The sequence below is a fragment of the Pogona vitticeps genome, chromosome 2, assembly GCF_051106095.1.
Source record: "Pogona vitticeps strain Pit_001003342236 chromosome 2, PviZW2.1, whole genome shotgun sequence".
NCBI lineage: Eukaryota > Metazoa > Chordata > Lepidosauria > Squamata > Agamidae > Pogona > Pogona vitticeps.
In genome coordinates this window covers 86,687,340-86,707,887 of record NC_135784.1, presented here as the reverse complement: position 1 = coordinate 86,707,887, position 20,548 = coordinate 86,687,340, and the positions used below count along the sequence as shown (strand labels likewise).

Here is a 20,548-nt window from a genome sequence, read left to right as displayed (position 1 = left end):
GATGGTGACAGCGGCCACAAAATTAAAAGATGCCTGCTTCTTGGGAGGAAAGCGATGACAAACCTTGACAGCATCTTAAAAAGTAGAGACATCACCTTGCCGACAAAGGTCCACATAGTCAAAGCTATGGTTTTTCCAGTAGCGATGTATGGAAGTGAGAGCTGGACCGTAAGGAAGGCTGACCACTGAATAATTGATGCTTTTGAATTCTGGTGCTGGAGGAGACTCTTGAGAGTCCCCTGGATGGCAAGGAGATGAAACCTATCCGTTCTGAAGGAAATCAACCTGGACTGCTCACTGGAAGGACAGATCCTAAAGCTGAGGCTTCAATGCTTTGGCCCTCTCATGAGAAGAGAAGACTCCCTAGAAAAGACCCTGGTGTTGGGAAAGTGTGAGGGCAAGAGGAGAAGGGGACGACATGAATTTGACCAAACTCTGGGAGGCAGTGGAAGACAGGAGGGCCTGGTGTGCTCTGCTCCATGGGGTCATGAAGAGTCAGGCATAACTTAATGACTAAACAACAACAACAGTAAGTTTGACATTGACTATATTTCACTATGCTGATTTCTCTCATCTATTGGAAGTTGCACTTGATTTGGGAAGAACAATTATTCTAGTGCCCTTGGTTAAATGTTGATGTAATTCTGATGTGGCAAAGTGGATCTACTTCCTTTAAATCCTTTCATGTTAAGGATCCTGGGGGGTGGGGGCTGAAAAGTTTGTGTTCCAGGGCAACAGAGGGAGACTCCTATGGAGCTCTGAAGGGAATAAAGAGCAGGCTCTTTAAGAAGTTTGGTTTTCTAGGTTAAGGGTGGTTTCAGAGGTGATTTCTACATAAAAAGGACAGCTAGAGGTGGGATCTCTTATTGTCCTGAAAGATGGCAGCAGCTATGACAGTAAGTAGCACAGATTTCTGCTGAATTCCTCTTTTCTCAGGCTATAAACGGCAGCTGTGGGTTCTTGAGTAGCTGGAATATAATTGCATCTCTAAAGTACCCTGTTTAATTTTCAGGAGCCCTCATGACCTTGAAGGAGAGGAAAACCTACACTGAGTGATTGTTTTGTATTCTTGATACAGTACTGTTTCTTTTCTCCATGATGCAAACTCAGCTTTTTCTACTCCAAGGCTACAGTTTTGCACACACATACGAGGAGGTTCAAGTTCTCCTGAGTTTACTGGGGCCTATGTCTGATTAAATATACATAACATCTGGGCTATTAGCACATCTTTCAGCAGGAGATCTTGCTTTGCTGAAATTCCTATCCTTAGAAGGTTTACATTTCTCTCTCATCAACTGAGCACTTCCTATGCAGAACACACATTTGAAGCCCATCTGTCCCATGCTGAGATTTATCTGCCATCAGCCGCCAGTTCCTCTAGAGTACAGTTCAGTGCAGAAATCTCTTGCCATCATGCATTACACGTGGGAGGCTTCAATTCCTGAATTCCTGCTTAATTTGCAGCTGTTAAAGGAGCTGTATTTTGACTCCCCACAGGGAAAAAAGTTATTAACATTATGTTTGCTGTGTATTGATCTTGGTACCTCTAATCCCAAGGACCTAAATATTTTTGTTTATGCATGCAGTTCTCAAGCAGTTGTTGCAATGCAGTGTTAAGTATGGTCAAGCTAGCCGGGGCTACACATAGCTAGATAATTTGCTCGGCTCTCTCTCCTGAAGGGCTGTACCTTTCTTTGGTGGTTCAGGCTAGCTTCCCAAGTTCTCTGTATGTGTTTTTTAAAAAATTGTAATACATACGAATGGATTCTTGAGAGCTTGGAAGAGTTCTTTTTGTGACAACAAGTCTCATAAGCCCCTAGTCAGTGCAGCCAGCAACTATCCTTGCTTGTCTTTGCCCTGAAAGTGGCTGCAGAAAATGAAGAAGAACATGCTAAATTTGGAGAGCTGGTAGGCCTGTCCAATTTCCCACAGTTGTTGCCAAACATGTGCAAGGAGAGACAGCCCAGGATATCATTGCTGCTTGAAGCAGAGTAGCAACAGGCAGCTGTCAAGCTCCTACATAGCCCAGGTGAATTGCTCCTATAGCCAGCCAAGATGCCTTATTGCAGGTGGCAGAAAATCCCTCAAGCCACCTTTAGCAGTAAGAATGTAATAATGACAAAGTCACGATTTGTTGCTCCTTGATAGCATCTGCAGCTCAGGTCAGACATTTCCTTCTGCCTATTGGTCAGGGCTGGCCCTTGTGGCAGGGGACAGAAAAAAGCTCTGGCAGCCCATACTTGAACTCACTGACCCATTCCTTCCACAAGCAGGTGCCCTTGCTCACTCGGTGCCCTGTCTCCCGGGAGGAGGCTGAAAGCACCAGCTGCTGACGGCTTAGCCTGTTGTTCCATGTGGTGTTTGACCCCTTTGTCACAGAGGCTGTCAACTTCTTATGGGGCTGGCCCTAAGCACTTCAAGCGGGTGGCACTCAGGGCCAGAATAAAGCTGGGAAAATCTCCTTTTACTCTTGCAAAGCAGCTTTATGAGACAGGCCTTGCTCTTCCTTTTCTGTGGGAAAGACACACAGACTTGTTGTGTGAGATTCTTTGTTTTTAAAGGCTTGCTCTGGATAAAAAAAAATTATATCTTTCCAATGTCTTATTCTGACTTGTCCCAGAGAGACAACACAATCTTGAAACATGCAGGATGCCCAGTTGCTCAATAAATAGATAACGCTGGCTTTCTCTTCCATGCCTGACTGCTGCAAACAATTAACCTCTTTTGCCCCTTTGGGATATCTGGCTTTGTTTCCTGCCTAGTGGTCTGGGACAAATCAGCAAGAGATATTTTGAGCGTCTAACCTGTCAACATGCATTATGCATTTGTTCCAATGGCAGGTAAACACGCCTGAAGAGCAGCAGAAGCACAAGGCCAGCAGAGGAGAGGTGGTTGTGGATCCCTTCAGCAAGCACCCTTTGCAGAACAGGTATCAGTTGAATAGCAAAACAGTGTCATACTTTTGCAGGTATTATCCACAGTATTCTAGCTTTAAGCCTGTAACTTTGCCTTCCTGACTCAATAAAGTGTTGCTAATTTTCTCTTTTTAAAACTGACCTTCTTCCTTCTAACCTGAAAGATACTGGTCAGTTGTAATCACATGTGATCAAAAAATAAGAGCTGTGATACAATGGCCAGAATCCTATTGGTTTGTTACACCAGCATAAGTGCAATGGCCTAAATCACAGAATGAATTGCTACTAGTTAACAAGTTGCCAGTGCCACTTGTAGTCCTCATTGCATGACAACAAATATACGTAGCAATTCATTAACTGGCAACAATTTGCCACTGTGCTTTATGCCATTGAACTTACATTGACATAACTAATAGGATTCTGGCCATTAGTATTCCTTGCCCCAAAGTCTTTGCTATGTTGGTTTCAAAAAATATTTCAGATGCTGCCATGTTTCTGGAGGTAGTATTACTGTTAAACATGAACATCTTTATTTTCACCTTAAGTATCCTTCAACTTTTCAAGATCTCCTCATTTCATTTGTGCTGGAGGAAGACACCAAACCCTACCAATAATTAACCAAACCTTCTAGCTTTAGAAATTTCTAATGATCATGCTGATAAATGGAGTTTAAAGCCAACTCTCCCTCCCTCCTTTCACTATAAAAGTGAAAGGCAGAAGTCAGTAGTAACCTTTAACCACCCCAGAAACAAAACCTGGCATATAGTCCTCCCATTATAGTGGATCTCATCAAATTTAGACTATGCTGAGCATGGGGTGGTGCTTTCAAGTTAGAACAAGCGATACTTCAATCTGTGGCATGATGTACCACAGGCACACAGATGCCCCTGCAGGTAACGTTTGTGCTCATAGCTTCATGGTGTCCTTCTGCTCATCTTCATAGGTGGGCTTTATGGTTCTTCAAAAATGACAAGAGCAAGACTTGGCAGGACAACCTGCGGCTTGTCACCAAATTTGACACTGTGGAAGACTTCTGGGCGTGAGTTGCATTCCAGTCATTTCTCTCTTTGCTGGTCCTTGGTTTAATCAGCCCTGAAGAAGGAACACCATTACAGGGGTGAATCCTTTTTCAAGGATGGGTTAAAGAGCAACATGGTGTTAATACTAGGAGGTAGCTGTGTTCCTTTATAACATGCTACAGAAACTAAACAAATGAACAAAAACTTGTCTCATGGGACATTGAAAACTAATGGGTTTTATTTGGCAAAAGCATCGACTGTAGCCATCAGAAGCATAGAAAGAAATTTACATTTACACCCAGTAAGGAAGGAATGTGAAATGTAAGAGAAATACAAAACATGCAGCATGATCTTGATCTCAGCATACATGTGTGAGATATGAAGTTAAAGATTTTGGATTTTGAGGGTGCTGCCAGACAGGTAATTGTCCTGTTGTTTGTCCTGTGTTCCCCCATTGATCATTTCCCTATTTTCTTCAACAATCAGGCAACATTATTCATAGAAACATAGAAAAGTGAAGTTGGAAGGGGCCTACAAGGCCATCAAGTCCAACTCCCTGCTCAATGCAGAGATACAATCAAAGCAGATCTGCCAGGTGCTTATCTAAGTTTTTAAAAAAATGCTTCCAGTGTTGGAGCACTCACCAATTCCTGAGGTCACTGGTTCGGCTGTCGTACTGCTCTAACAGTTGGGAAGTTTTTCCTGATACTGTATTCAACCAAAATCTGGCTTCCTTTAACTTCAGCCCATTGTTGCATGTCCTGCACTCTGGGATGATTGGGAACAGATCATGCCCCTCCTCTGTAAGACAGCCTTTCAAATATTTGATAAGTGCTATCATGTCATACCTCAGTCTTCTTTTCTTAAGGCTCAACATGCCCGGTTCTTTCAGCCTTTCCTCATAAGGCTTGGTTTCCAGCCCCCCGATCATCCTTGTCACCCTCCTCTGAATTTGCTCCAATTTGTCAGCATCCTTCTTGAAGTGTGGTGTCCAGAACTGGATACAGTACTCAAAAGGAGGCCTATCCAGTGCCAGAGGAGTACTAGTACTTCATGGGATTTGGAGGCTATGCTTCCGTGCCTTGTGGCACAGTGGCTAAACTACAATACTTCAGCCAAAACTCTGCTACTCCTGGGTAGATCGTATCTTTTTGCACAAGCTTCTAGTACACTTTGTTCATCTTTCATGCTCCTTTTGTTATTCCTGCTGTGTTTCCATGTATTTTGCCTCCACTGCTCAGAACTGTATTTTGTGTATTTTATTTTTCCTGGTCCTTCTGGAACATTGCTGGCCATGTCTTGAGAATACAGGTAAAGGTATATATGATGAGGTAGAAAAGTAAACAGTTTGCCTCCCATGAGTTTGCACTGCCACAAAAATAACTTACCTTTACAACTTAAAAAAAACTATAATAATTACATTAGCTGACCATTTAAATAAATTTTGTGCAAGAGTGATATACCAAAAAAAAAATCAATTCAGCACTGTTTTAGTTTTAATAATTTTTAAAAGGACTTTGAATCAAGGGCCATATGCTGTGCAAGCATAAAATTCATGTACAAGAAAAATTTGGGGGAACTCCTTGTCTCCAAAAACTGTAGCTTATTTTCACATATGTATTGGGGAGGAACAAAGTATAGTGGGGAGTATAAAGAGAGGAGAAAAAGATGGTGATATTAGCTGAGAAAGATGACAGTCAGAGGCAGCACTAGTGGAGAAATGCTGCTATTGTTGCCCACCATGTGGACAGTTGAAACATAGCATTGTGGGCTAATAAAACGTGGACGTGTGAATCTCGCAACCAGCACAATCTGCCACTATGCAGTACAGGAAGCATGAATCAATGTGGAATGATCACCCTGCCTGGTTGTGCCCTGAGGGTGCTTATTTAGGAACATCTGATATTGCAGAAAGGTTGCTCTTATTATCTTGCTAATGTTTCTTTACTGATTGCAGTTAATATTTTAGCAGCAATTTCAAACTAGTATAATTTATTTATGTGCGGGTGGGGGTTTCTTGTTTTTCTCAAAAGCACTCTTGAATAATGGTACTACATTTGGATACTTAAGAATCCCAGCAAAAGCAGCTGGGTAACAGAATTTAGAAGTTTCTCATCCTCACGCCATTCAGAACAGAACCTTCAGTGTTGGATTTCTCATAAAGAACTCTGGAGGATACAACTGGATTTAAGATGCAGGCGGGTTCTTCATTTTCCTGAGGCATAGACATGTTTTTTTGTTGCAGCATAGTGAAGCATTATCTAGTACCAAACTGAACTTAAATAACAAAAGTTTATTGTACAATACAGTGGGGTCTTGACTTGAGAACTTAATCCGTATTGGAAGGTGGTTCTCAAGTCAAAAAGTCTGTAGGTCAAGTCTCCATTGACCTACAGTGCATTGAAAACCAATTAATCCCATAACAGGCCGTTTTTGTTCCATTTTGGTTTTCTTCTGGTCTGTAAGTCAAACCTAAATTTTGCGGCCAGAGAAGTCTGTAGCTCAAAAAGTCTGTAAGTCAAGCCGTCTGTAAGTCAAGGGTCCACTGTAAATATGTAAGCCCTTAAGCATAAGATGTCGTTTTGATTTTTTTTAACCATTTTTGTTTTGTGCCATCAAGTAACTTCTGTCGTATGAATTACTGACATCCAGAAAGTTTTGTCATTAACAGCCCTGCTCAGGTCTGGCAAACTCAAAGCTGTGGGTTCTTTTCATGAGTTGGTCCATTTCAAGTTATGCCTTCTTCTTTTCTTGCTGCCTTCAACTTTTTAAAAATTTTTAAACTAGAGAGATACCCTCTATCCAGGCAAATCTGGGAATACAGCAGGCTCCATAAACAGCAATTCTTTTAGGATAAGGCACGCCAGACTTGTACTTAACAAAGTATATTCATTTTGCATGTGTGATGGGAGGGAGGAAAAGGACTTCAGTCTTAGTGATATCACTGATACTGGTGATTGGGCAAGGAGTTTTATTTGAGAGAAATGGGAATATACATTTTGAACAAAACTGCCTCCCTTTAGAATAAGGTGAGCAAATTGTGGGCAGTGGGTGACATATGGCTCCTCCAGTCCAATTGTGGCCAACAGCACCCCACACAGTCCATTTTTAAAATGCTTTATTGACCTTTTTAAGCACTTTAAAAAATCCTCAGATGTCCCTATGTGCTTAGCCATGTTGCCTCCAATAACCTCAAAAAGCTTTGTAAATAATAAAAAAGGAGGTCCATTAGAGTGTGTGAGAGGTGTGTCTTTTTCCCCAGTAAATAGGGGGAAGGCTTTTTTTAAATGAAAATTACTTTTAGGGTGGGTGGGAAGCAGATATGGCACTTTTATATCCAGATATGGGCATGTGGATGGCCTTTGTAACTCAAGAAGTAGTCACCTGTGCCTTAGAGGTTGTTTGGTGCATTATTTAGCATGTTCATGGGTGGTATGGCATGTTTTTTCAACATGTAAGTTATTTTCACACAAAACTGGCAAAGACATGTGCAACAGGAAGTTCCCTGTCTTGTATATCTGAATTTTATAAACTACTTCTCAGCACAATTTCTAGTGTGGATATCACTTACTTTGAATATGTCCATGCAAAGCACTTCTCTTGGGAACCAGAGGTTTCTTCCTGAAATTTGCCTGCAGCATTTTTGACACACCTGTTTCCTCTCCTTGAGACTGCAGGCTATACAGCCATATCCAACTGGCGAGCAAGCTGACGTCTGGCTGCGACTACTCCCTTTTCAAGGTAAGACACCCCCCATGTGGTGCCTTCTGAAACCAGTCAGGTGGGTGTCTTGTGCTGAAGTGAACAGGGAAGGAGCACTCAACTCAGAGTCTGATTAGCCATAGGTCCCTGCAGTGCTCACCCCACCTTCTTGCATCTTGTGTTTGCTGCCACTAAACAACAACCACTTCAAAAACCTTTCACTAAGCTTGGGGGGCACCATTTAACTTGTAACTGACTCTTTTCCTGGGGATATCTCCTTTACCAAATCAAGCAAACAGCCCATGCTTCATTTCCACTGCTCCTTAAATACTGCCACAGCTAAGAGCTAAATTTACACTGCCCTTTAAAAAAGAGTACATACAACCTTTTTGAGTGAAACACATACAGTACAACTTATGTTGTTTTGGTGACACAACCTTGACCATGTACTCCAGCACCGGCCAATAGTATATATGATATAATATCTTGTAACTGCTGCTTTTTAAAAAAATAATAATAATTATCATCATCAGTATTTGGAAAACCACATAAAACCTTTTTGTAAAAAAAAGTATAAGAAGGTTTAGTATTATAAGTCAAGTTCTTATATAGCTGAAATCTCGTTTATTTTAGTCCTTTTCCTTTACAATTTAAACAGAGTTTATTTTCGAAGGCTTTCACGGCCGGGATCTGATGGTTGTTGTGGGTTTTTCGGGCTCTTTGGCCGTTTTCTGAAGGTTGTTCTTCCTGACGTTCAGGAAGAACAACCTTCAGAACATGGCCAAAGAGCCCGAAAAACCCACAACAACCATTAAACAGAGTTCTTTATATATAAATGAATGCTTGCTATTGCACCAGTTCCCGTGAAAACATACTGTATTTCAACTGCTGCTTCACAGACACAGACCTTACTCAGCACAGTTCTTAACTGTCTCACCGCTCTCAGTCTTAGACTCAGACTTCACTGTAAGCCAACACAAAGTTCTTTCTCCTGAAATCTTGCTGCTTCTAAGAAAACTAACTCAACTTAGCTCAGCTCAGTAGCTTCATTACAGCCAGGCAGCAGGCAGCTAATCAGCACACTGTTCAGTCCTCCCCATGCATTCCATCACAGCACCGCATCCCAATGGTTTCAACGGACCCTTCTGATACATGTCCAACTTACCATTGCCAGTTGTAAACCCAAATGCTCACTATGCATACCAACAGATAACCTGCATTGTCACAGTCCCAGGGCTATGTGTTACCTGCTGGGAACCATGTGACTTCTATAATAGAAAACAGTGACTTATGACTTTGTGTAGCAACGGAGAAGGTACAGGTATGTGACTTGTGTGTAATGAGGTGGCAAACATTGCTTGTCCCTTGGCATTTTCCTGGCAGGACGGCATTGAGCCTATGTGGGAAGATAGTTGGAACAAGCGTGGTGGGCGATGGCTTATCACACTGGCCAAGCAGCAAAGGCATACGGAGCTTGACCGTTTCTGGCTGGAGACTGTAAGTGACCAGAATGCTGTTGGGTGTCTGTGCTTCTTCCCATTCTAAAATGTGGCATTATCCTGGCTGTGGGCTGTGTGCCTGGCCTGGCCTGCAGTTAATCTCATTCTCTCTTGGGCAGGTGGCTCTCCAGATTGTCTTCCAATAACTGAGGTCATGATATCTTACGGGGGTTAGAGAGATTTGCACCACATAACAGCTTAGGATGGAGGGAGGAGAAAGAAGCATCCAGAGTTTGTAAAAGTTACATTTTTGGATCATAGCTCCTAAAATCTAATTCTCAGTGACAGATGGCACTTGTAATCCAGAAAAACTTGACTGTATTGCATCATGCAAGCAATGGTTCCATGTGCATATTGTGGCTTTTGCTCTTGCCCTTCCAATGCAGCTTCTCTGTCTGATTGGTGAAATGTTTAGCGATTACAGTGATGAGGTCTGCGGGGCAGTCATCAACATCCGTGCCAAAGGAGACAAGATTGCAATCTGGACGAGGGAAGCAGAGAACCGTGATGGAGTCATTCATATTGGGTAACTGCCAGTACTTTTGTTGTGACGTGCTGATCAGTACACAGCAGGGCTAATGTCCATTGCTTTTTCTGATACTGAATGTGTTCCTATAATTAAACACACATGAAATTCCTAAGGGCTAATCTTTTTAAGAATTTGAAGCCTTTATGTGTGATCTGAAGCAGGCATGCATGGAATAGGTCAGTCAAAGTCTCTGGAAGACTAGGGGAGGAGCTCTCAAACAAAAGGTGGTGAACATGATGATGGTGGGCATAAATGAGCAGATAACAGCGAGAGAGAGAGAGAGAGAGGAGAGGAGAGGAGAGGAGAGAGAGAGAGAAAGAAAGAAGTGGTAAATTACAATTAGAGTAGGTCATTGAATCACTGGAAATTTCATAGGTTTTGACTCACCAAATCCATACTGATTTTGTAGGCCTACTCTAGTTGCAATTTACTACTGGTTTTCAGCCACTGACACTGCTGACCTTAAACACACAGTGATTAATGTTTTCTCTGTTATAGGCGTATATACAAGGAGCACCTGGGCCTGTCCTCCAAAGTAGTGATTGGTTATCAGGCTCACGCTGACACAGCCACTAAGAGTGGGTCCCTCATGAAGAACAAATTTGTGGTGTGATTCAGGCAGCCTGGAGTTTTACCATTAGTGAAAGGATGGACAAGTAAAGGAGATGAGTGTGATGAAGAGATACCTTACGCTTGCTGTCAACACTGAAGTGTTCTTGCAACCAATCTACCCCCCCCCGCCCGCTTTACCCATTTTGAGGTTTAACTGAAGCCACTCATTCATGTGATAAACTTCTATTATGTTAGCCTTGCTTTGATTTTCTTTGCCTTGAGGAAGGTTTTTCTAGGAACAGGACCTGCTTTATATGACTTTCTAGTTAATTGAAAGAAGAAAGGATATACTGTACAGTCATTTATTAGATTAAATATACAATCATTGTATTGAATATATATATCCTGTGGCTGGAGATAAGAGTGAGAGCTGGAACAGAGTTCCCAAAATGTTTCCTCTGACCACCCACCTTCCATTGCTGCATTCTCCTGCCACCTCCTTGGTGGCAGGGAGGTGGCAGGAGAATGCCACCTGTGGGCTGCCCTCAGGTCTAGAACCTAGGTGGAAAACTCATGGCCATCCAGAGGTTGTTGGCCTACAGCTTCTGTCCTCTCTCACCATTGGCTACACTAATTATGACTGATAGATGGCCAACAACCTCTGGAGGGCCACGTATAAACCCATCCATCATCCAAACAAATCATCCAACGGATCTTCTGCTTTTAATAGATAGTTATCATTTCCATACGGCGAAACACTAATAATGTATAACTTGCTAATTCTTTCCTAAGCATCTACATTCAGGATTGTATGAAGGAAGCCTTACACTGCCCAGCTCTGTGTAGCTTTCTAATGGAATGTAACCTTCATCTAGTTTAAATTGCTTTCTAGTTAAACTAGGTTAACTCGCTAAGCTGCCAGTACTTGCATTCCTCTTGTCTTCCTAAATGGACTGCCTCAATGGGGTGGCTTCCTGGGATTAGTTGGTATAATGGAAATGGCATCAGGTTTTCCTCTGTAATTCAGAGCTGCCTTCACAACTCCAGCTGATTAATTGTTGTGAATAAGGTGAGCAGTGAGATGCCAGGCTGTATTAATGAGCCCTGTATCTGCCGCGTATATCTGGCTGTTTCCAATGAGAATGGCGAAGGTTCACTCAGAGCCGTTCCACAGAAGTATTTTAGGGTGTGGGGGGCAAAGAATAGGAATTGAATGCTACTGCAAATGATTGGCTATATCTTGCTATGTAATGAGTACCAGGCCAAGGGTTGCTTTACCTTCTGTCAGGGCAGTGGTGAATTAGGGTTGATGTGTGAGGGGGTGGCCTACCTTGGCCTGGTGTTTGTTTGTTCGTTCAGTGGTATCGCTACATAATGTGAGATCCTGGACCTCATATGTGAAAACCTGCAGATCCTGGACCTTGTGCGTGAAGACCAGCAAGACTGGTCTTTAGACGGGCAGCTACTGCCAGTACGAGGCACATAGCCAATAATTATTTTCTTCTTGTCCAGTCCCTGCCTTGTACTGCTTTGTAAGTGCTTCTGGGTTCCTAATTGTGAATGTGGAAAAAACCATGTCCTTTTGCCTACCATGATAAAAATAAGGTGAATCTACAGTTTCGAGTTTAAGATCATTGAAACTGTAGCATCATCATGCCTAGAGAAATAAAATGGACTTTGCTTCTACTGCCCTGGATGCAACCTGATATACTTGGCCCTAAAAATAAAATAAATTGGAAGAATAAAATGATCATGTGTAATATGTGTCTTATAATGTGTTGTGCAATTGACTGCTTACTAGTTGCTGCTTTCTCACTCTTTTCTAATGCATGGTTGCATAGTGAAAGAAATATGAAGGCAAAATAGTGAGGACATGTTTATAGGCTGAGTGAGCTTCTGTCTTTGGATCTTACATCCAAACCACATAGTAGAGATAGTCCATGTAGCGAGCGCACTGAAGCCTCTGTTATCTCAGGCCTTCAGGAGGTGCTCACTCTTCTTCACTCGTTGCTGTCACCAATATTTCAGTTTCAATACTAATTATTCAGAGACAAGTGTAACTTTGAAACTTAAACTTGTTTATTAGATCAGTAACATAAAATAGGTAAATCACAAGTTGCTAATCAATATCTCTCACTACTTGAACTCACTGACACACAGAACCCTACTCTCACTGACTTTCTGGCTAACAGGCCCACAGACTCACGAATCTCCCCTCATACATCATACGCCCCCATTTATATCCCAGCCCCTCCCCCTTTAGCACCACCTTCCGTTCCCTCATTGGCTGCTTTTCCACTGCTGAGCTGCGATGGACAGGTGAGGGCAGGGCCGAACGCTACAGTCCATAATTAAAATAGGGGCTATCTTGAGTCCTGAGAATGTGTGATTGTCATAGAAGAAGCTTTTCACATCTCCATTACCTTTCTAATTAGCTTTCTTTCTTTTATAATACTGTATGTCTTCTGGATAGAAACACAGGGTTGTTGTTGTTGTTGTTGTTGTTGTTGCAATTCTGGTTTTGCAGACATGAAGGTCTTCTGGAACCACATTTCTGGAATCCTAGTGGCTTTTTGTTACTAATGGTTGCTTGTCCATAACATATAGTTTGGCCTTTAGATACATACACATGGTACAGGCAAGAGAGAGAATAAATGAAATATCAAACATGAGGAACTAGCAAAGACTTTATTTTTTCATATCAAAGCTTGGCCTGAGTCTCAACTGGCTAAACCAGACATGTCACCATTTACAGTGTATCACAGAAGTGAGTACACCCCCTCACATTTCATAAATAATTTAGTATATATATATTTTTTAGAATTTTCTTTTTTAATATCGTTTTTATTTAATTTGAACATATAAATCTACCAACTACAAACAAATATGCAATATAAGATTTAAAAAAAAGAAAAAGAAATGAGGAAAAAAGGGGGGGAAATCCCCCTCCCCCTTTTGAGGACAGAGATTCAGACCTCATTGAGTCCTAAATTTCCCAAGTTTCCAGAGAGCATTGAAAGAGAAAGAAAAAAAACATATCAATTATTTTGCCCTATCCTTTGATCTGTCCCTGGGCCCAAACATATATTAAGTTCCAACTTTGTTTTGCATAATCCCTTGGTTGTCGTAGTGCTTCTGAGAGTGTATCTAGTTCTGTAATATCCAACAGCTTCTTCAGGAACTCCTTCATTGTAGGTATGTCTTCACTTTTCCATTTTTGGGCCCAGAGTAACCTAGCTGCTATAAATATATACATCAAACAATATTTGATGTTCTTGTCAGTAATTTATGGTATAATATTTAGTAGTGCTATTTCAGATTTGAAATTTAATTTCTTTTGAGTGATTCCTTTTATTATTTCCCACAGCTGTAACCAATAAACCCTGGCTTTTTCACATGTCCACCACATATTATAAGTTCCTACTTTTTTTTTACATTTCCAACAAATATTGCTGCTACCCTCTGACGTTTTTGCCAGCTTTGCAGGGGTATAGTGCCATCTGTAAAACATTTTGAGGATATTTTCTCTTAAGTTTACCGGCTTAATCATTTTATTACAATCTTTCCACATCATTGTCAATAATTTAGTATATCTTTTCATATGACAACACTGAAGGAATGACACTTGGCTACAATATAAAGCAGTGAGTATACAACTTGTATAACAATGTAAACGCAACACACAGCCATTAATACCTAAACTGCTGGCAACAAAAGTGAGTAAACCCCTAAGTGACAATGCCCAAATTGGGCACAAAGTGTCAATATTTTGTGTGGCCACCATTATTTTCCAGTACAGTACTGCCTTAACCCTCTTGGGCATAGAGTTCACCAGACCTTCACAGGTTGCCACTGGAGTCCTCTTCCACTCCTCCATGACGACATCACAGAGCTGGTGGATGTTAGAGACCTTGCACACCTCCACCTTCTGTTTCAGGATGCCTCACAGATGCTCAATAGGGTTTAGGTCTGGAGACATGCTTGGCCAGTCCATCACCTTTACCCTTAGCTTCTTTAGCAAAGCAGTGGTCGTTTTGGAGGCATGTTTGGGGTCGTTGTCATGTTGGAATACTGCCCTGCGGCCCAGTCTCTGAAGGGAGGGGATCATGCTCTGCTTCAGTATGTCACAGTACATGTTGCCGTTCATGGTTCCCTCAATGAACTGTAGCTCCCCAGTGCTGGCAGCACTTATGCAGCCCCAGACCATGACACTCCCACCACCAGGCTTGACTGTAGGCACGACACACTTGTCTTTGTACTCCTCACCTGGTTGCCGCCACACACGCTTGACACCATCTGAACCAAATAAATTCATCTTGGTCTCAACGGTCCACAGGACGTGGTTCCAGAAATCCATGTCTTTAATCTGCTTGTCTGCAGCAAACCGTATGCAGGCTTTCTTGTGCATCATCTTGTGAGGGGGTGTACTCACCTCTGTGATATACTGTACACAATCAGATGTTTTTATATTTGAAAAGTACAGTATACAGCTAGAGTGGGTGGGTGGGTGGGGATAACCAGCCCTCTATCTTCCACAATTCTGAGTAGATTTGGCTCTTTGCACCCTCCCTCCAAGCCTGTTCCCTTGTTTCTAGAGCAGACCACTGTTGTCCCTGCTTTTTGCATTAGAAGAAAAGCTTTCTTTATTTGCCTGTGCACCAAAATATATAGCAGGAAAAATGTTCTCAGTGCAAAATAACATAGCAATGTTGGCCAAAGGTTTAAAGCCCCACTACTTCCTCACTTCTGTTTAATTTTCTCCAATGAAATTTGGGATTCTTCCACCTGTTGTTGTTCTTAATTATCATAAATAAATAAAAAACATTTTGGCCCTGTTTTATTATTCCATCCAAAAATAAATTTAACTAAACAGGGTGCTACTAACTAGGCAGCAGGATTTGTTGGTATATTTTTAAAACAGAAGTATTAGGACAGTACTATGCAAGGGGTATTTGTCAATCTATGCAATTAAAACCTGTCCAATTACCCTGTTTCTTAATTGTTGTTGTTTGTGCTGTCAAGATGGAACTGACTTATAGTGACCCTAATAGTGCTTTGAAAGTAAGTGAGATATTTAAGGAGTGGTTTTACCAATTCTGCTGCCCCCCCCCCCCCGAGTTTCCAAGGCTGTGCAGGGATTTGAATCAGGGATCACACTATCCACTACACCACACTGGATTATTTGATTATATGCCAGTAAATTTGACTGAATTCTGTAAGGTTTACTGCCAGGTAAATCAGGAAAAAAATTGCATTTATCTAATTTGAATTGTATGAAATTTGTCAGATATGTCAGTTCAGAAAGGATTACAAACGTAAAAAAACATTTTGCATTATGGGCAACTTTAGCTATTTTCAGATGTAAGTGTCACTTCACTTACAAGTCACAACGCAGATACAGGCTCTAGATTTTTTTTAATTGTCTTTTGTCACAGTTAATTATAATACCAGAAAAAGAGGAACAATTCTATCTAAATAGTGCAGTACTATGAATGTGCTCACAGTAAACTCCAGTCAGTTCAACTGAATTTACCCCCAGGTAAGTGTATACATGGCTTACTCTTAAATTTCTGTGCAGGGAATGGAGTATGTGGGATTTGTTTTGAACCATATGGAAGCGGTGACCATGCACTAGAAAATGTGTTGTTTTTTTAAGTGGACATATTCACACTTAGTGTTGAAAGAGAATTTCTCCCATAGGAAGATTATGTAACAGGAAATGAAAAGCTGCGGTTAGTATCAAAATTGTGTTAGCCAGTAGAGAAAGGACATAATAGAGCCTGAACACTTTGGCTAATCAAATAGAAATCTGCCGTGAGGCAGGCCAAGTCAAAAACAGAGACTAAATTCGTAGAAATGAAGTGACAAATGAAAAACCCTCCATCTTCAGGAGGAGGACCTGGCGAGAGCAGTTAAGGCAAGAAAGAGGTAAAGCGAGGACTCAAAACAGAGACACACAGCAATACCAGCCACCCATCTATACACTAATTGAAAGCAATTATAGCTGGGAATTGTCGGTCTTGTTATTACAATCAGCTAAAATGGAAATAGCTCAAAAGAGGAGGATGAGCTAAATGATGGCTGCCCAGGACGGATGACAGTGGCAGCAGTGCTCTCCGGTTCTCCTTTTGGAACAGCACCACTGCACAAAATGTGGTCCCAGAGATGTTGGTGAACTAGAGCACTGGTTCTTAAACTTTGTTACTCAGATGTTTTTGGACTGCAACTCCCAGAAGCCTTCACCACCAGCTGTCCTGACTGGGATTTCTGGGAATTGCAGTTCAAAAGCATCCGAGTAACAAAGGTTAAGAACCACTGGACTAGAGCACTGGTTCTTAAACTTTGTTACTCAGATGTTTTTGGACTGCAACTCCCAGAAGCCTTCACCATCAGCTCCTAACCACTGACTCTCCTGATGGACAGTTACAGTCCAAAAACAGCCAAAGAGCTGCATGTCACCCACTCGGTGCTACAGCCTGAAGGTGTCTAGTAAAAGTTGACCAGCTGTGCCCTATCCTTTCTCCAAACAGCCAATCCACTCCTGCACTCAGGGACAATACTTCAGGCATTATTCATCCCATAACAGATTTTTAAACAGAGTAACTTCCTGCTCTTCAATTCTTCGCTGATCAGCCCTCTTTATGGTCCAGCTCTCACTTCCATAATTTGATACTGGAAAAACCATAGCTTGGACTATGCGGATCTTCGTCAGCAATGTGATGTCTCTGCTTTTTAAGATGCTGTCTAGGTTTGTCATAGCTTTTCTCCCAAGAAGCAGGCGTCTTTTAATTTCGTTGCTGCTATCTCCATCTGCAGTGATCATGGAACCCAAGAAAGTAAAATCTGTCACTGCCTCCATATCTTCCCCTTCTATTTGCCAGGAGGTGATGGGACCAGTGGCCATGATCTTAGTTTTTTTGATGTTGAGCTTCAGACTGTTTTTGGTGCTCTCCTCTTTCACCCTCATTAAGAGGTTCTTTAATTCTTCCTCACTTTCTGCCATCAGAGTGGTACCATCTGCATATTGGAGGTTGTTGATATTTCTTCCCTCAATCTTAATTGTGGCTTGGCAGTCATCCACTCCTGCCTTTTGCATAATTATTCTGCATATAAGTTAAATAAGCAGTGATACAATATACAGCCTTGTCGTACTCCTTTCCCAATTTTGAACCAATCAGTTGTTCGATATCCAGTTCTAAGTGTTGCTTCCTGTTCCACATATAGATTTCTCAGGAGATAGATAAGGTGGTCAGGCACTCCTATTTCTTTAAGAACATGCCATAGTTTTGCTGTGGTCCACACAGTTCTTCCTAGTTAATGAAGCAGAAGTAGATGCTTTTCTGGAACTCCCTGGCTTTCTTCATAACCCAATGCATGTTAGCAATTTGGTCACAAGTTCCTCTGCCCCTTCGGAATCCAGCTTGTACTTCTGGGACTTCTTGGTCCACATACTGCTGAAGCCTACCTTGGAGGATTTTGAGCATTACCTTGCTAGCGTGTGAAATGAGTGCAATTGTATGGTAGTTGGAGCATTCTTTGGCACTGCCCTTATTTGGTATTGGGATGTAGACTGATCTTTTCCAATCCTCTGGCCATTGTTGAGTTTTCCAAACGTGCTGGCATATTGCGTGTAGCACCTTAACAGCGTCTTCTTTTAAGATTGTAAATAGTTCAATTGGAATGCTTTCACCTCCACTGGTCTTGTTGTTAGCCATGCCTTCTAAGGCCTACTTGACTTCACTCTCCAGGATGTCCAGCTCAAGGCCAGCAACCACACTATCTAGGTTGTCCAGGATGTCCAGATCTTTCTGGTATAATTCTTCTGTGTATTCTTGCCACCTCTTCTTGATGTCTTCTACTTCTGTGAGGTCCCTAACATTTTTGTCCTTTATCATGTTAATCTTTGCTCAAAATATTCATTTAATATCTCCAGTTTTCTTGAACAGATCGCTGGTTTTTCCATTTACATTATTTTCCTCTATATCTTTGCACTGCTCTTTTAAGAAAGCACTCTTGTCTCTCCTTGCTATTCTTTGGAAGTCGGCATTCAATTTTCTGTAACTTTCCCTATCTCCCTTGCATTTTGTTTCCCTTCCCCTCTCTGCTATTTCTAAGGCCTCGTTGGACAGCCACTTTGCTTTCTTGCATTTCCTTTTCTTTGGGATGGTTTTTGTTGCTGCCTCCTGTACAATGTTACGAGCCTCCATCCATAGTTCTTCAGGCACTCTGTCCACCAAATCGAGTTCCTTAAATCTGTTCATCACTTCCACTGTGTATCATAAGGGATTTGGTTTAGATTATACCTGACTAGCCCTCTGGTTTTTCCTACTTTCTTCAGTTTAAGCTTGAATTTTGCTATAAGAAGCGGATGATTATATTCACAATCAGCTCCAGGTCTTGTTTTTGCTGATTGTATTGAGCTTCTCCATCTTTGGCTGCAGAGAATATAATCAATCTGATTTCGGTATTGCCCATCTGGTGATGTCCATGTGTAGAGTTGCCTATTGTGTTGTTGGAAAAGAGTGTTTGTGATGACCAGCTTGTTCTCTTGACAAAACTCTATTAGCCTTTGCCCTGCTTCGTTTTGAACTCCAAGGCCAAACTTACCTGTTGTTCTTTTGATCTCTTGACTTCCTACTTTAGCATTCCAGTTCCCTTTAATGATAAGAACATCTTTCTTTGGTGTCAGTTCTAGAAGGTGTTGTAAGTTTTCATAGAACTGGTCAATTTCAGCCTCTTCAGCATTGGTGATTGGTGCATAAACTTGGATGACTGTGATGTTGGAAGGTCTGCCTTGGATTCATATTGAAATAATTCTATCATTTTTGAGATTGTATCCCAGTACAGCTTTTCATCCTCTTTTGTTGACAATGAGGGCTACTCCATTTCTTCTACGGGATTCTTCCCCACAATAGTAGATATGATAATCGTCTGCATTGAATTCACCCATTCCTGTCCATTTTAGTTCACTGATGCCCAGGATGTCAATGTTGACTCTTGCCATCTCCTGTTTCACCACATCCAGCTTACCAAGGTTCATAGATCTTACATTCCAGGTTCCTATGCAGTAGTATTTTTCTTTGCAGCATCGGAGTTTCCTTTCACTTTCAGGCAGGTCCACAGCTGAGCATCCTTTCAGCTTTGGCCCACCCACTTCATTAGCTCTGGAGCTACTTGTACTTGCCTTCCGCTCTTCCTCAGTAGCATGTTGGATGCCTTCTGACCTGAGGGGCTCATCTTCCAGCGTCATATCTTTTAGCCTTTTGTTTAACTTCATAGGGTTTTCTTAGCAAAGATACTGGAGTGGCTTGCCAATTCCTGCGCCAGGTGGATCGCGTTTAGTGAGATCTCACCACTATGACCTGTCCATCTTGGGTGTCCCTGCATGGCATAGCCCATAACTTCTCTGAATTACTCAAGCCCCCTTGCCATGACAAGGTAGCAATCCATGAAGGGGTGAAAACCAGCACCCTCCCTTTTAATGACTTCTTTGTAAAAGCCTGATGAGGAACATCCATGTGCTAGAGAACCTAAGTTTCTGCAACAACATATTTGTGAACTTTTGTAACAACCTTGCAATCTGCCAGGGGATACAACTGGCACATTGCTGAGTCATGCCTATTTGCAGTGCAAGCATAAATTCCCAATAGGATGTTGTGGCCATCCAATGTATATGCTGCCCCTTACTCTCAAGAACAAGATTCAGAGAGGCTAACAATAAGATAGTACAAATATATAATAAAAATACACAATAGAAAAACATAATGTACAAACACAACAGTAACAAACAAAAAAGTCTTTACCCTTCCAGTTGAATGCCAGTGAGAAGAATCAATTGCTTGCCTGAATTTTTAAAAAGGGTCTTTGTTAGTGGAAAGAAAACAGGAAAGGAACAAGCATAGCTGTCCTAAATGGAGAGAGTCCTAGCCTGGGAGCAGCCACCAAGAAGGCCATCTCTCACATCTGAACCAGATTTACCTCAGAAGGTGGAGGGACCAACTGAAAGATCGCTCCTGAAGATTTCAAAGCATGGATAGGCTCATACAGGAAGATAAAGTACTTCAGGTGGAAAAGTTGGTCACTATAAGTGCTACCTTCAGAGAAGATGAAATGTATATTTTAATTAAGGTGTTAATAAACTGTTAACCAGTCAAATAGAAACCGAATTTCTATGGGCAATTTGTGCTGAGATTATATTATCAAAATCATTATGCTAAATATCCCATTTGCTTGAAACAAAAAAATGTCCGTTAGGATTTTTTCCCCTTTGTAACCTAAGCAACCAAAGCTCGTTATTCTATATGTGCCAGATTGGATGAGCAATCTGTTACT

General features: G+C 41.6%; 1 protein-coding gene across 2 annotated transcripts; it reads left to right on the top strand.

Annotated features, from left to right (window-relative positions):
• The first annotated feature begins 792 nt into the window (after nucleotides 1-792).
• Nucleotides 793-11,966, top strand: EIF4E1B (eukaryotic translation initiation factor 4E family member 1B). Of its 2 annotated transcripts, XM_020790932.3 has the most exons (7): nucleotides 793-896; nucleotides 2,841-2,929; nucleotides 3,859-3,954; nucleotides 7,612-7,675; nucleotides 9,020-9,133; nucleotides 9,522-9,661; nucleotides 10,163-11,966. In XM_020790932.3, the coding sequence occupies exons 1-7, from the start codon at nucleotides 879-881 to the stop codon at nucleotides 10,275-10,277; spliced, it is 636 nt and encodes a 211-aa protein (XP_020646591.1). In that variant the 5' UTR covers nucleotides 793-878; the 3' UTR covers nucleotides 10,278-11,966. The 2 variants fall into 2 exon arrangements, with proteins under 2 accessions (XP_020646591.1, XP_072846058.1); XM_072989957.2 differs by lacking the exon at nucleotides 3,859-3,954.
• The last annotated feature ends 8,582 nt before the right edge of the window (nucleotides 11,967-20,548 follow it).

Coding starts and splice junctions, on each gene's coding strand:
- EIF4E1B (XM_020790932.3), top strand. Junction 2,930..3,858: donor AAGCACCCTTTGCAGAACAG/GTATCAGTTGAA, acceptor TCATCTTCATAG/GTGGGCTTTATGGTTCTTCA. Junction 9,134..9,521: donor ACCGTTTCTGGCTGGAGACT/GTAAGTGACCAG, acceptor CTTCCAATGCAG/CTTCTCTGTCTGATTGGTGA.